The sequence below is a fragment of the Sarcophilus harrisii genome, chromosome 3 (assembly GCF_902635505.1).
Source record: "Sarcophilus harrisii chromosome 3, mSarHar1.11, whole genome shotgun sequence".
Taxonomy (NCBI): Eukaryota; Metazoa; Chordata; class Mammalia; order Dasyuromorphia; family Dasyuridae; genus Sarcophilus; species Sarcophilus harrisii.
This window is the reverse complement of record NC_045428.1, coordinates 196,763,275-196,779,153: the sequence shown is the minus strand read 5'-3', so window position 1 is coordinate 196,779,153 and position 15,879 is coordinate 196,763,275. Positions and strand designations below refer to the sequence as shown.

General features: G+C 33.6%; 1 protein-coding gene across 1 annotated transcript in view; it reads right to left on the bottom strand.

The window, feature by feature from the left end:
- Positions 1-14,349, bottom strand: part of CLTRN (collectrin, amino acid transport regulator) — a 74,093-nt gene extending 59,744 nt beyond the window's left edge. Inside the window, exons 1-2 of the mRNA XM_003765555.2 lie at positions 14,214-14,349; positions 13,842-13,900 (exon numbers count right to left, since the gene is read on the bottom strand). Coding sequence (XP_003765603.1) covers positions 13,842-13,900; positions 14,214-14,280 — 126 coding nt within the window. The 5' untranslated portion in view covers positions 14,281-14,349. The remainder of the gene's footprint in view (positions 1-13,841; positions 13,901-14,213) is intronic.
- Between the last annotated feature and the right edge of the window lie 1,530 nt (positions 14,350-15,879).

The following is a 15,879-nucleotide window of genomic DNA, read 5'->3' as shown; positions in this document are numbered from 1 at the left end:
TCTGTGTATATATATATATATATGTATGTGTATATGCATTCTTTTTCTAACATTGTATTAAATAGTTTATATATATGCATAGAGGAAGAATGGTACTTAAAACTGAAAAAATCTAAATATATACTTATGTTTATCAGAGTCTCAGTCATGGTCAGGTGTATATATGAGCCAATTTAAACCATCTTGGGAAAGCTAATTGCTAAATTTTCAAAGGAATCATTTATATCTTTTTTTTATTATAGCTTTTTATTTACAAGATATATGCATGGGTAATTTTTCAGCATTGACAATTGCAAAACCTTTTGTTCCAATTTTTCCCCTCCTTCTCCCCACCCCTTCCCCCAGATAGCAGGTTGACCAATACATGTTAAATGTGTTAAAGTGTAGGTTAAATACAATATATGTACACATGTTTTAAAAGTTATTTTGCTGTACAAAAAGAATTGGTTTTTGAAATATTGTACAATTAGCCTGTGAAGGAAATAAAAAATGCAGGTGGACAAAAATAGAGGGATTGGAAATTCTGTGTAGTGGTTCATACTCATCTCCCAGAGTTCTTTTGCTGGGTGTAGCTGGTTCAGTTTATTACTGCTTTATTGAAACTGATTTGGTTCATCTCATTGTTGAAGAGGGCCACGTCCATCAGAATTGATCATCATATAATATTGTTGTTGAAGTATATAATGATCTCCTGGTCCTGCTCATTTCACTTAGCATCAGTTCATGTAAGTTTCTCCAAGCCTCTCTGTATTCAGTGGATATCATTTTTCAAGATATAAATAATTCAAGAATGGCCGAATAAATTGTGGTATATGAATATTATGGAATATTATTGTTCTGTAAGAAATGACCAGCAGGATGATTTCAGAAAGGTCTTCCAAATTGTAACTTATTTAATAAAAATGCTATTTACTCTCAACAAAATTTGCAAAATAAAAATATCTAAAATCTTAAAAAGAAAAATGACATCCACTATTAATCAAGGCTTAATTTATTGCTTTGTTGATTTTCTAGATTTAAGAAAGTGATGAAGAGAAGGGTGGTTGAAGTTAAAACGTAATTATATGTCATTCCTTTTTTGGGGGAGAGTTGATAAACCTTTACTAGCACATTCTGTCCATACCTGCCACAAACCAGGTAACATGAAATAAATTAAAATAGTCACAAGTTAGATGTCCAGAAAGGTTTCCCAAAATAGTCAGCTCATTTCCACGTGCAGTCTTTCCAAAATAAAAATTCTGATAGATTATTCCTACAGTTTGTCTATTCAATAGCATAGCATAGTCTGTGTGATAGGTGCTCTTTATCCATTTGGTCTTTCCTTTATAGAGTTAGACTGAAATATTTTTTAGTGATTATTATTCTTATTTAGGAGACTGAAGTGTTTTAGGACTTGATGCAATTAGAAGCAGATCATATGTAAATAGAAGAATCCAGAGGACTTCATCCACTGTCTATAAATAATCCATCTTCCATTTGTACTCTGGGCTGGGTATCCTTAGGGACAGTGACAAACATGTTTTGCAAGCATATATCTGTGTCTCTACTTTGTGAATACTTACTGTAATAATCAGACAGTAACTGAACAAAGTTATTATTATTTTTACATCTTTCAAGCAATTTTGCATAATTCTGTCTTGAAAAAAATATTGGAGACATTTTAAGAGGCATTTTACTCTACTGAATCAAATAAGTTGTTTTTTTAATAGTCAACATACAATAAGCACAGAGGGAACTTGTATTCTCTACACCTTTCAATCAGTTGTATCTTTATAAAGATAAACTCTGCTGTAGAATAGCATTTACAAAAGCCTGACAATTCCATTCCCAAACTTTCAAGAAAACTCTCAGTGTGCAGATTCTTATAGAAGTTTATGGAAAGAAATTTGTATCACACATCAATACTGTAATAAGTGTACAATTCAGAAAAGTTTCAGAACCCTAAATCAATAAAATGATCGACTATAATTGCAGAAGATTATTGACAAATGCTGATGCCCACTTCTGACAGAAAGGTGGTAGACAAATAGGCAGAACGAGAGACATACTTTTGGGACGTGGCCAATGTGGGAATTTGTTTTGCTTCACTGTGCTTATTCAATATAAGGCTTCTATTGTTTTGTTTTGTTTTGTTTTCCCTAGCATGTATGTGAATAGAGAAAGTAGAGAGGGGAAAAAAATTTGACAATTTTTAAAAATTAAGTTTTTTAAAAAATTAATCTATAAGAAAGATTTTATAGATATGGGAAAGCAGATATGTGGGTAGACAATTATTGATATTATATTGTTTATTTTTAGGGAGTATCATAAGCTCAGAAATTTCTTCTAAGAATATAATATTTTCTTCTTCTTTGGAATATTGAGAAATCAATCCATCTCCAATACTCCAATGCTCTAATGCCTTCAAAATCATCAGCTCAGAATCTTCTCTGTGTAAGCTTGACCTAATTAGGCTGCTGTTCTCATCTTGTTTTTTTCAGTGCCATTTCTACTTTTTCATTGGAGACTATTATGTGTACTCCAAATATAATAGTGATATTAGTAATGATAGCTAGCATTTATATAATATCCACCTAGTATGTGCAATACACTGTTCTAAACACTTTTTATAAATATTATCTCATTTGATCCTCACAACAACTCTGGGAAGGAGGTGAGGAAAGTGAGGCTTCAGAACTTGAGTGGGTTGCTAGTAATAGTATAGCTAGTATAGTAATAAATAGCCAGTAAGCATCTTAAGCTAGATTTTAACTCGGCTTCAGACACATTAGCTCCACGTCATCAGTAGAGGAAAAAAAAGTTTGTAATAAAATATCTTGACACTTTGGACCTTTTTTATTAGGTCAGTTTAAGTTTGTAATATATTTTTAAAAATTATCTTTCCTGAAATCTTAGTGGTAGTCACTAAAGAATTATTCCCTTATTCTAAAGAGTTCACTTGGCTTTTTTTTTTTCCAAATAGCAATTTTTGTTTGTATTATAGGATTGTCTTTGTTGGCTCATTAGTGCAGCCTCTTTGTTTTTCTGTGGAGATTTCCTTGTCATGATTTTTATTTTCCCTTCTTTTAGTTCTTATTGCTTTTAAAAATTCTATTTAGTGCATTTCTACAGTTTGAGGTGATAAAGAGGAGCTGAGCTTTACTTTTACTCAGCTATTTTTGTGAGGATTTACTCAAGAATAGTGTTATATATCTTTATATTCCCAATATCACCTATTTCATGTGCACAAAAGACATTTAATAAATGCTATTTTATTTTGTCTTGTTTGCAGAAGATGGGGCCATCTGGCATAAACTCCCACACCTATTTGCAATCCTCTCCTCCACACAAGCTATTCTTGACTCTATCCCTGAAGATAAAGAAAAGTTCTCTGATTCTGTACTAAAATTCACCCCTCCAACTGGACACAAGATGCCATTTATGAGGAAATCACAGAATAGTTCTATTTTTAACCTATGAACATCTCATTGAAATATATTTTTAAATGTTGATTCTGGGAAAATTTAAAAAAATTAGTCCCTTTGAAAACTGATTTTAAATATGGTCCCATTAAAACATTGCAGGATAGTAAAAAAAATTAGTATTAAGTAAGTCTCTACAAATTTATTTTTACATAAAAGCAGGTGGGAGGATGGAGTAGAGTGAATTAGAAAAGATGGTTGCTAAGGAAACCATCTCCTGATTGGGAAAAAAAATAGTAATGTGCTTATAGACCCTCACACAGCATAGTTATAATTTTCCTTCTTTTTCTCTGTTCTCTTTTTGCCATGAGAAAAAGAAAAAATGCTCAAAATGAAATCTTAGAAATTAGGAGGGCAGATAAGACCTTTCCTTGGGGGAACCATGAACCACATTGAAAGATCTATATTGCCAGTAAGCAAATAAAAGACTGAATAAAAGCTGCCTGTAACAGTTTCTAACACCAAAGCTCCTCTGAAGCCATAAGGAACAGGCAATAAGCTGTGTATAAGCTCTGACGGGCTTTAGACATTAGGCAAAGGCTCAGGGTAAATGAAAGTTGTCTTTACCTTGCACCTGATAGGAGAAATGAGGGCAAAAAATAAAATAAAATAAATACTTGGAAAAAATCTTGAAATCAGAAAAGGGAAAGCTCAAGTGACATGGAAAAATGGACAACACATGGGATTTAGTTTCAGGAGGCTTAGTTTCCCTTCTCAGCAAGATCTCTTATTTCTTGTGTAATCCTGACCAGATCATTTCATCTATCTTGGTTTTCTGATCTGAAAAATGAAGGGATTGGACCAGAAGACTTTCTAAAGTGTTGCACAGTGCTAAATCTTTACTATGCTCTATAAGTTCTTGCTCAGTATAACCTTGACCAACACATTTATCCTCCTTGAGCCTGTTCCTTTACTTGTAAAATTGGGGCAATATTTATACAACTTCAAAGCGTTCTTGGGAGGAAAATAACTAGACAAATGGGACCTGTTATCAATAATCCTTGAAGCTGAGGAAGCAAGGTGCCAACCCTTGTGTCTAAACAGTAGACAATGTATACCAAAAGTGCAATATGAAATTATTAAAGCTAAAATAACTTTGCCTTAAGTATTAATTACTTAAAATTGAACTTCAGCTTTTGAAGTATTCCTTTACATTTTATCCTTCTTTTAAAAATATCTAAGAATTAAAAATCATGGCTTGTTATCTTAATAGTTATTTTTTGGTAGCAAAAACATAACTGAACTATTTTAAAAATAAATTCAATTGATATCTTTTGTTTTTACTTCATCTAAATTTCCCTCTGTATCTTTCCCTGAAAAACCATTTCAAATAATAAAGAATAATTGTTTAAAGAAAAAAGGAGCAAAATTGATCATTTCACTGAAAAAAAGTCTGAAAATGTGTGATGCTCCAGAGATGGGAGGTCCCTGAAAAGGAATCAAGGAGAGATGTTTGTTCATATCTCTTCTTTTGGTTGTTCTTTGTAACTTTACAAAGTTAACTTTGGATTATTTAGTAATTGTTGGTCTTTCCAACTACATTGCTATAGTCACTGATATATTGTTTTCTTGGTTCTGTTTACTTCACTCTAAATACATTCATGCTTCTCGGTATATCATATTCTTTTTTTCATATAGCACAATAATATCCCACTATATTAATGTACCATTAGTTTAGCCATTTCCCTTCATTTCTCTCAAGGTTGCATTCTTGCTGGTTTAGACACCTTTCACCAAATTACCATTACCCACATTCCTTTTATGTGCTGTTTTCTGCCATTAAAATGTAAATTCCTTGAGGGTAAGAATTATCTTTCTGCTTATATTTGTGTTCCCAAACCATAATCTCTGGCATTTAATAAGAGTTTAGACTTCGATGCTGAGTGAAATGAGCAGGACCAAGAGATGATTATATACTTCAACAATAATACTATATGATGATCAATTCTGATGGACCTGGCCATCTTCAGCAATGAGATGAACCAAATCAGTTCCAATGGAGGAGTAATGAACTGAACCAGCTACACCCAGTGAAAGAACTCTGGGAAATGACTAAGAACCATTACATCAAATTCCCAATCCCTATATTTTGCCCACCTGAATTTTTGATTTCCTTCATAGGCTAACTATACAATATTTCAGAGTCTGATTATTTTTGTACAGCAAAATAATGGTTTGGACATGTATTCTTATTTTGTATTTAATTAATCCTCTAATATATTTAACATGTATTGGTCATCCTGCCATCTAGGGGAGGGAGTGGGGGAAGGAGGGGAAAAATTGGAACAAAAGGTTTGGCAATTGTCAATGCTGTAAAATTACCCATACATATAACTTGTAAATAAAAAGCTATTAAAATAAAAAAAAAGAGTTTAGACTTCTACAATCAATATGCATCTTTGTTTCCAAACCGCTTTTACCAAAAAAAAAAAATGCTATCATATATAGTTGAATATATATCAATACTTTCTTCTTCTTAATGTCTTTCTTGGAGTCTAGTAGTGGAATCTTTGTGTCAAAGAATATGGACATTTTAGTCCCTTTATCTGCATAATCCCAAATTGCATTCCAAAATGGTTATATTGATTCACATTCTACCAAAATCCCATAAGTTTGTTTATCTTCCCCCAAACCTTCCTATTCAAAAGCTATTCCTGTCTTTTATAATCTTGGCCAATTTTGAGGATATGGTGTAAAACCTCAGTTGTTTTGATAGTAATTTTTTTTTTAAATTTTCAATGATTTGGAGTGTCTTTTTGGCTATTAACTTTGTAATTCTTTTTTGAGAAATGTTGGTTAATATCCTTTGTCTAGAACTGACTATCATTTTATTGAATAAGTGAATTCTATATCTGTTCTCTGAATGGTTTCTATGTAAAGCTGCCTTCTTCATAAAACTCTCAATGAAGTACCATTCACTTAATGGCAGCTATCTAAATGACAATCATAGCATCAGAGAAGAAAAATAATTGTGCTCCACATGGGTCATACTGAAAAGTAAAACCTGCAAAGTGATGGCAAACATCCTGAAACCATAGATTTAGAGCTGATAGGGGCCTCATTTAATCCAATTTATTCATTTGATAATTGAGGAAATGAAGGACTAGAAAATAAAAGTGACTTGACTAAGTCACAATAAAGAGCAAAACAAAAATTCAACTCATAATATGTCTGACTCCAAATGTAGAGTTTTTTGTTTTGTTTTTTCCCCAGTACAATGAGCCTGAGCTTTTTTCATGAAGTAATTTGTTCTTAAGGTTGTTCTACTGTCTTTCATCTTCAATATCTCTTCCCCTAGCTCCTTACTCTCTAAATAAGCACTGGGCTCCCCTATATTGGGTTGGGGGGGAAGGCTTGATCTTGAAACTTTACTATCCTCTAGCTACTATCATAATCTTTGCTTCCTTGTACTGAAACAATCTTTAAATTAGTAGTTTACACTTTTACTTTTTAATTCCTCTCACTGTGACAACCTGAGCAATCTGCTTTCTAGCATCATGATTTATCAGCTCTGTCTCTGCCTCAGTCAAGAACAGAATTCACCTGTAGGCCTCTATGTTTCTTTTGTATTTAATCAATAACTGTGAGCTGGGAGTCAGCCACACTCAGCTAACAATATAAAATACTGCATGAAGTAAGCTACTTTTGCCCTGGGATCAGCATTTACTGGCCTATGTCTACTTCTCTGTCTGCCTAAATTTGAACTGCTGGTATGTTCTACTTCTTATCTGAACTAGTCTGCCTGGATATAGACTATTACTTTTCAAGATCTATAATATCTGCCTATTTCATATGTTCTCCCAGAATCTGACCTCTTGTTGGACTCTGGGGAGATGAACAGGTCACTGTGGCCTAAAGCAGAGGGTTCCCAACTGGCCACAGCAAGTGATACATTAACTTCAAGGTAATAAGAGAGCTCTTGATGCAGGTAATCTGTGAGTGGAAGCTGGCCCCTGGGTGTTTGTGATAGGAAGAAAGAGAATTAGTTCTTGGTTTTTGTGACATGAATGCTGAGGAAGTCTGTACATATTGTCAGGGGAAAGATAATGAGTTCTGTTTTGTGTGTGTTGAATTTGAGGTGCTTAAAGGACATCACGTTAAAACATCTATTGGACAAGTATCAATGCAGATATGAAACTCAGGAGAGAGACAAAATAGAGATTTGAGTCATCTTCACAGAAATAATAACTGAACTGATGGAAATTGAAGAGATCACCAAAAAAGAAAAAAATAATTTTTTAGTACACACCCTTGATACATGCCCTAAAGTTTTTTGTTCAATTGTGTCTGATTCTTCATGACCTCCTTTGAGGTTTTCTTGGCAAAGACATTGGGGTAATTTGTAATTTTCTTCTCCAGTTCATTTTACAAATGAGGAAACCAAGACAAACATGGTTAAATGACTGGTCTAGGGTGACATAACTTGTGTCTGAGGCTGGATTTGAACTCAGGTCTTCCTGAAGTCTTCTATTCATTGTCCCATCTAACTGCCCCACTCTAAAGTAGGGGACAGAATAAACATAATGGTCCTGATAAGATGCTTGAGAAATATTCTGATAAGTCAGAGGAGAAGCAAGGCAGAGTAGTACTATGAAAACCCAAAGCGAGGAGAGAGGAGGAGGAGGAGGAAACAGGTTAGTCAACATTGTCAAATGATGGCAACAGGTCAAGAAGGATGTGGATTGAGAAAAAAAGCCATAATTTTGACAAAGGGATCATTGTTTACCTTGGGGAGAACAGTTTTAGTTGGATGATGAAGTTGAAAAAACAGATTGTATAGGGTTGGGAAGTGAATTCAGTGAATGAGTGGTAAAGGGAGATAAATTGAAAGCAATGAGTCTAGACAGTATTTTTTGGTTAAAAAGAGGAAATATAAGCACCAGCCTTGAAGTCAAAAGGACCTGAGTTCAAATTTGGTCTCAGACACTTAACATTCTCTAGTTGTATGACCCTGGGCAAGTCACTTAACCCCAATTGCTCCAGCAAAAAAAAAAAAAAAAAAAAAGAAAGAACTAAGATTTAGGCTTCAGAGCTTGAATGGACTTTGCAGATCAATCTAATTCAGCCCTTTCCTTTTAAAGAAGACAACACTGAAAGTGAGAGATTAACTTCCCTAAATTTATCCCTCAATTAAGAATCATCACTTTTCATTCCTGTCCTTATCATTTGTACTCCCCCCAAAACCACCAATTTATGTACATGACACTCCCATTGAATTCTCAAGGATACAATATTTGTTAATGTAGCTTTGACAATCCTAGATTTCCCCCCTTCCCCTTCCTTTTCCTTTCAACTAATCAATGACACCCGTTGAGAGCTAGGCCAGGATCTGTTGGAAATGGAAACTGTTAAATTTTCAGAAGCTTTACTCTTCAGAAATCAGCAAATAATACAAATCAGATTTTGTTGTTTTGTTTTGTTTTGTTTGTTGATTGTCAAGATTTTAAAAAGTGATGGAGTAAATGTCAATAACCATTAAACTTAAAAGTGTTTTGTAAAACATGTGTTGCCTCCTCTTCCCCAGCTAATTGTTAAATATTTATGAGCATTTTTATCCAGAAGGCACTGCACATAAGGATATTCTGTCTTGTATTTGGTTGTGCCTTCCCTCACTCTCTTAAAACACTGATCTATAGGATGTTGCTTCCCATTGCTGATTGCTTCTTCCCCCAAAACAAACTTTTAAGGTTTGTTTTGTAAACTGAAAGCCTAAGATAACTCAAAATCTTTTAGTTATGGTTAGTTTTACTATGTACTTTACATATATAACTACAGACATTGCTTTTATGAATATGCTGCCATGAATATCACATTTTTTGTTTTAATACAACTGAAAATTGGGAAGGAATATTGGTTATTCGTGTTAGAAGGAAAAAACTGAACAATTATTTATTTTTCATTGACTACACAATATCAGGAAACAACTTTTTTGAGAGTAGAGTAAGAAAATTATGACAAAGAGTTGGCAATAATCAAAATTTCCAGAGAAGTTAGGAAAGTATAATCTGAAAACATTTCTCAGTCTTTGTTTTTCTTTGTTTTGGTTTTCTTGGAGGTGGGAGAAGGGAGAAAGATAAAACTATACAAGAGAAAGGAATTCTGGAGTTAAATACAAATAAATAAATAAAAATAATTTGTCTGTCTTTCTTCCCTCCTCCTAACATTGCAACTGATTTAATGCTTTTTAATTTTAATAACTAATTCAACATTAGCATTAAATCAAGACATTTTATCAAGACAATTTCTTCTGTTGTTTTTTTTCTTACTTCCACAAACCTTCTTCCTCTCCTCATCACTTTACCATCTGAATTTTCTTCTCAATGTCATTATGAAAAGAGTCCCGAAACTCTCTAAAACTCCTGGAAGGAGATTCTCCTTGAATCCTGCCCTCTGTAAAAGATCCTGAGAGACAGGTACCACCCCCATTGATAACACTCACTACTGATTAAGCTTCCTACCAAATTAAAGAAACTCATTCAATTCTATTCAAATTCAGCTCAAGTTGTACCCAGCCTTATCAAGAACTGCCCTCAGCTTGTAGTCAAAAGCTTCTATTATAAAAGAGCCAATCTTAAACCCTCTTTTTGCAGAGGAGCTAATATGCTATCCCTGGCATAGCAAACTCTGCTTGTTGGAATATTCTCTTTCAGCATTACCCTCTCTTTATCCTCACCCATTTCCCTAATGAGACTTTATACCTCTCTGTCAGGATTTCTCTACTAGAAACTTTACTTCTCTGCCAGGACTCTTCCTCTCAGGAATTCAGTCTTTCTATTCATGCATAGCAAAGGCTGACTTCTCAATGCCAATAATAAACTTCTTTTTATAGTCTAGCTTTTCGGGTTCTTAAATTCCTTTATGAAGGACTTCTGTGCCGCCAGAAGGGGGGTTCCCAAAACTCTCTACCCTTGTGCTGAATCCCAAGGGGATTTAGGGGAGCCAAATCTCTTCATTTGGTTCCCTGAACCCCAAACCTGCCACTAACTTCATCATTTAACTCCCTGACCACTAAGAACCCTAATCTCCTCATCTGGCTCCCTGAATCTAATCTCATCATTTGGTTCCCTGACCACCAAAATCTAGATCTCATCAGTTACTAGGTCTTAATTTTCTCATAGAGCACAGCATCTTCTCTGATGAGGGCAAACCATGCAGAGCAGGTTACAGGGTCTTCTATGTCATACAATTGATTCTAAAGTTCTTAAGAGAAGCCTTGAGAGTATCCTTATATCACTTTTTCTGACCTCTTGTGAGCACTTGCCATGTGTGAGTGGAGTGCAGGGTATTTTCAGGGAAGACTAGTAGCTCTGTTTGAAGGCTACAAGCCTTTTACAAGCTGCTTTCCATTTTTGATGTCCACCTGATCCACCTAACTCTCACCCACATGGCTCCAAGAAGCTATGGCATGAGCAATGATCAAATCCCATTAAACTATTTTGGGACAGTTGGTAGAAACAGATGCTGATAAGGTAGCTCAGCTAGACTCCTAGGTCATACTCCTTTCTGAGTCCACTTTTAGATTTCTTCTTTGTTGTAAGAGGTTATATTCTTATGTTGTTTATTCTCTCAGGTGACCTGTCTCAAGTGAATGACTTTTTGTATCTACATCAGTATCTTCTCCCTAATGAATACAATATATCCTACTAGTCCAGTAACTTCAGTGACATGGCAGAGGGATATGAAAGAGGAGGAAACATTCCCTCAATCAAAACTTCACATCAGTCTGTTCAGACACACCAGTTTTTCTTCCTTTCAGAACTGGTTCATTTTGTTTCTTCAGAATTATATTATTAACAACTTTTTTTCAACCGGATTGACTTCCCCTACAGAATTCTAGTCCATAGGAATCTTATCTTTTCCTCTGAAGCCTTTGAAATCTATGGATGATAGTTTATTCCCAACTAGCTTTTCTTTTATCACAAACTCTAGGAGGGACTATCCATTTCACCTTTATTACCATTTCCTCTTCAATTAGTAGCTAGGGAAAATTAGATTCAAAGTAGAATTTCTCTTTCTTGGCTCCACCACTTTTTGAAAGATGAAATTATCATTAAGGTAAGTCAAAATGATACTAGCTGCACTGCTTTGGGCAAAGAGAGTTCCAGTAAATGTCTAAATAAAGGAATTCCCTTATCATTATTTTTATCTGCCTTTGGGCCAAGTTTGTATTCTCTGAATGTATTTATTTCTTCTTTCTGTTTAGGTGATCTAAGTATACGCCAATGATTTAAAAAAAATGTATGGATGAGTTGGATTGAATGACTTCTGAAGCCCCTTCCAACTTTGAAACTGAAAATGATTCTAGGAATCAATGAAAATAAATCCTATGCTTTTTTTTTTAATAAAGTGAAAACAAAGAAAATAATCAAATGATATAAGTTAAGAAAATCTTTTTAAAATATTTGATTCAGATACCAATGAAATGAAATAGCATTTTACTTTTCTGGTGTGCAACTAAAAACTTTTGTCGTCAATTTGAATTTCCAAAACCTCTGATTCCCTTTCCCATATATTTTTAAATAAAATTTTCATTTTAAAAATCAGCCTTTCCAGAACTGTTTTAATTTGCATTTCTTTAATCAATAGTAATTTAGAGAATTTTCTCATGACTATATAGCTTTGATTTCTTCTGAAAATGGCCTATTTATATCCTTTAGCTGTCATAAACCATTGACATCTTTGATTATTTTCTGTGCTCATTCTGTATATTCCAACTTCACAAATTTCGCTAATTTTTGTTTTTAAAATTTGCAGATTTGTCTTTCTATATCTAATTAATAATGTTACCATTCATTGTAGACTAAGGATTTTAATTTTTTGTGTTTGTTGGAGACTTATTTGGCACTCTAGTGAAGCCCCTGGATCCTATCCCAGAATAACGTTTTTCAATAATTCAAGGAAATGCTAAATTTCAGTTTCAAGGTGATGAAAAAAAATCTGATTTTGTCCCCATGCAAGTTCAGAAATCCCCTGAAATCTATTCATGGATCTATCCTGGATCTATCCAGGTTCAAAATACCTATTCAGGATCCATATCATCTTATTCCTGGATAGTTAGACTGATGCCCTATGTAGTCTCACTGCTTACAACTTCTATTTCTAATCTATTCAACATATGACTGTCATACTAATTTTCCCTAAAACATTTCTTTGAAAACACATTGTTTTTCTTTACATTACATATCAAGCCCAAACCCCTTTGATGCATGTTTTCAAGGCCCCATTTTATCTATCCACCTTCATTTTCCACTACTATACATCAATTTTTATTACAGTAAATGAGATCTCTCCACATATTTCAAAGTCTATTAAAACTTTAACCTATTAAAGCTTAAAACTGCACTAAGACTTTGAGATACCCTGCATGTGGCAAATTTCTGTCTGCCTCTTTGTATTTGCTTGTACCACTCATCCTGTCTTGAAAACTATACTTCATCTATTCTGCCTCCAGAATCCCAGCCATTAAATAATGGCTAGGATCAAACCATATGTCTTACAAGAAGTCTTTTCTATTTACTTTTAAAACTGGTCTCCTTGTTATCTGAACAACTATACCCTTACATTTAAGTACCAAAAAATTTAATCCAAAATTGAATGCTATTTCATTGAATGTTATTTTTGTTTTTTCAATTACACTATAAATTCTTTGAGGACAGGAATGAAGAAGGCAAGAACTGTTTTCTATTTGTTTTTGTAACATTGACAATTAGCACAGTGACTGGTGCATAGTAAAAGAACTTTAAAATATTTGTTTATCTCCTATCTGAGGACATACAAAATATGGCCAACACATTATTAGACACATACAATATACACAATTAATAAGCTTTGAACAAAGTTTGGATTTTCTACAATACTTTATAGTAAAATTTTCTTAAGGTAGAAAATATTTCAACTAGCTAGATCTTATAAACATACATCCATGAATTCTGAAATGTATTGTTTACATCAAAGAATTTGTATTAAACCATTGTGTGCTGAATAAATAACATAGAATACAGTTTTACAAATTTAACGCTAGAAGAACTTTAGAGACCTTTCTTGTTCAACGCTTTCCCTGCTTTTACAGCTATGGAAACTGACGTCCAGAAAGTTGAAATGACTTTTTCAAAGTTATTGAAAAAGTAGCTTACAAAGTCAGAATTTGAAGCTAAATCTTTGGATTCCACATATTCTTTCCACTCTGTCAAACTATTTATTTACTATTATTTAGGATATTATCCTAATTTAAAATTGTTGTAAAATAATTTCTCATGAAATTTATTTAGAATATATTGGAATTTGTAATGTCCACATAAAATATCTCCTTGTAAGGATTATTACTGAAGATAATGTTATGACATAACTGAAAGATAGAATATAATGAAATGTTCAACTTACTGCTTTATCTCCCAGAGCAGTTTTGAGACTAAGTCTCACTTTAAAAGCATTTTTTGCATCTGCCATAAAGAAAAACAATAGATTATAACAAAATTTTCAAACAGTGAAAAACACAGATTTGAATAAAATACACCCAAATCAAAAGGAAAACATCAACATTTCTGGAATGCAACACTACACTATAGATTTTCAATATAAAATTTTTTATATTATTTTTAGGCTACCAGTTTAAAATTTTGCTTAGAATTCTTGTAATAAATATATAGCTTATGCTATAATATATGTGAAAATCTCTTGAGATAGATCATCAAGATAAGTATTTTGATCATCGAGAAAGCTGTTATCTTATTTTCAAGATTCAGGGAAGCTTACCTGGTTCACAGAGCTGAGCATGAATAATAGTGACCAAGGACAAGGTAGAAAACAAAGCCACTAACATCCTGTCAGATGGCTGTCAGAGTGGAAACCTCAAGGCAAAGGGAAAATAACCTACCACAGTAAGGCAGTCTTAAACTTTCTATGACCCAGGATTAGGACATCAGCTCAACAAATGAGCCATCAACTAAAAGGTTTAATAATTAACCCACATCACGATAGCTAATACAGTTACAGATGCAGACCCTATCAGTTATTTACTAAAAATCTGTTTGGAAAAAAGAGATGAGTTTTTCTTCCCAAACGCTATTCTTAAAAAATGTTTCATTTTGTTGACCAGAATTCTTCATCCTTATCATTTTCAACTCATGGTCCCAGTTGATATACACAGCAAGCAAAAGAACTCTACTGAAATATTTCCTTAGGTTCAGCTTGCTATTTGAGGGTTAAGATAGTTTGCTATTAGGTAAGGCATATGAATTTACCAAATTCTCTCTCACTTTTTCTTTGCTGCATGAGGAATAATACTTCCATGGATGTGCTTATCTCAGTCCTCACCCCCCAATCGCAAATTCAGGAAAATGCTCATTTCAGTCAGACATTTTCACTTAATCCCAAGATTCAGCAGTTGTGATATCTATTTTTTTTTTTAACAAATAAAGTTCTTAATAATGAGGTCCCCAAAATTTGCCTAGTTATCAACAAACCCACAATCAGGAAAATTAAAACAGGCATTTTTTTTTATAATAATAGCTTTTTATTTTTCAAAATACATGCAAAGGTAGTTTTCAGTGTTCACTCTTTTTTTTTAATAGCCTTTTATTTACAGGTTATATGTATGGGTAACTTTACAGCATTAACAATTGCCAGACCTCTTGTTCCAATTTTTCACCTCTTACCCCCCACTCCCTCCTCCAGATAGCAGGATGACCAGTAGATGTTAAATATATTAAAATATAAATTAGATACACGATAAGTATACATGACCAAACCGTTATTTTGCTGTACAAAAAGAATCAGACTCTGAAATATTGTACAATTAGCTTGTGAAGGAAACCAAAAATGCAAGTGGGCATAAATATAGGGATTGGGAATTCAATGTAATGGTTTTTAGTCATCACCCAGAGTTCTTTCTCTGGGCGTAGCTGGTTCAGTTCATTACTGCTCCATTGGAAATGATTTGGTTGATCTCATTGCTGAGGATGGCCTGATCCATCAGAACTGGTCATCATCTAGTATTGTTGTTGAAGTATGTAATGATCTCCTGGTCATTTCACTCAGCATCAGTTCATGTAAGTCTCTCCAGGCCTTTCTGAAATCATCCTGTTGGTCATTTCTTACAGAATAATAATATTCCATAATATTCATATACCACAATTTATTCAGCCATTCTCCAACTGATGGGCATCCACTCAGTTTCCAGTTTCTAGCCACTACAAAGAGGGCTGCCTCAGTGTACACTCTTGCAAAACCTTGTCTTCCAAATTTTTCTCCCTTCTTCTCTCTCTCCCCTCTCCTAGACAACAAGTAATCCAATAAAGGTTAAATATGTGCAATTCTCCTAAACATATTTCTACATTTATCATGCTGTGTAAGAAAAATTAGACCAAAAGGGGGGAAAATGAAAAAAAAAACAAGCAAACAAACAACAACAAAAGATGAA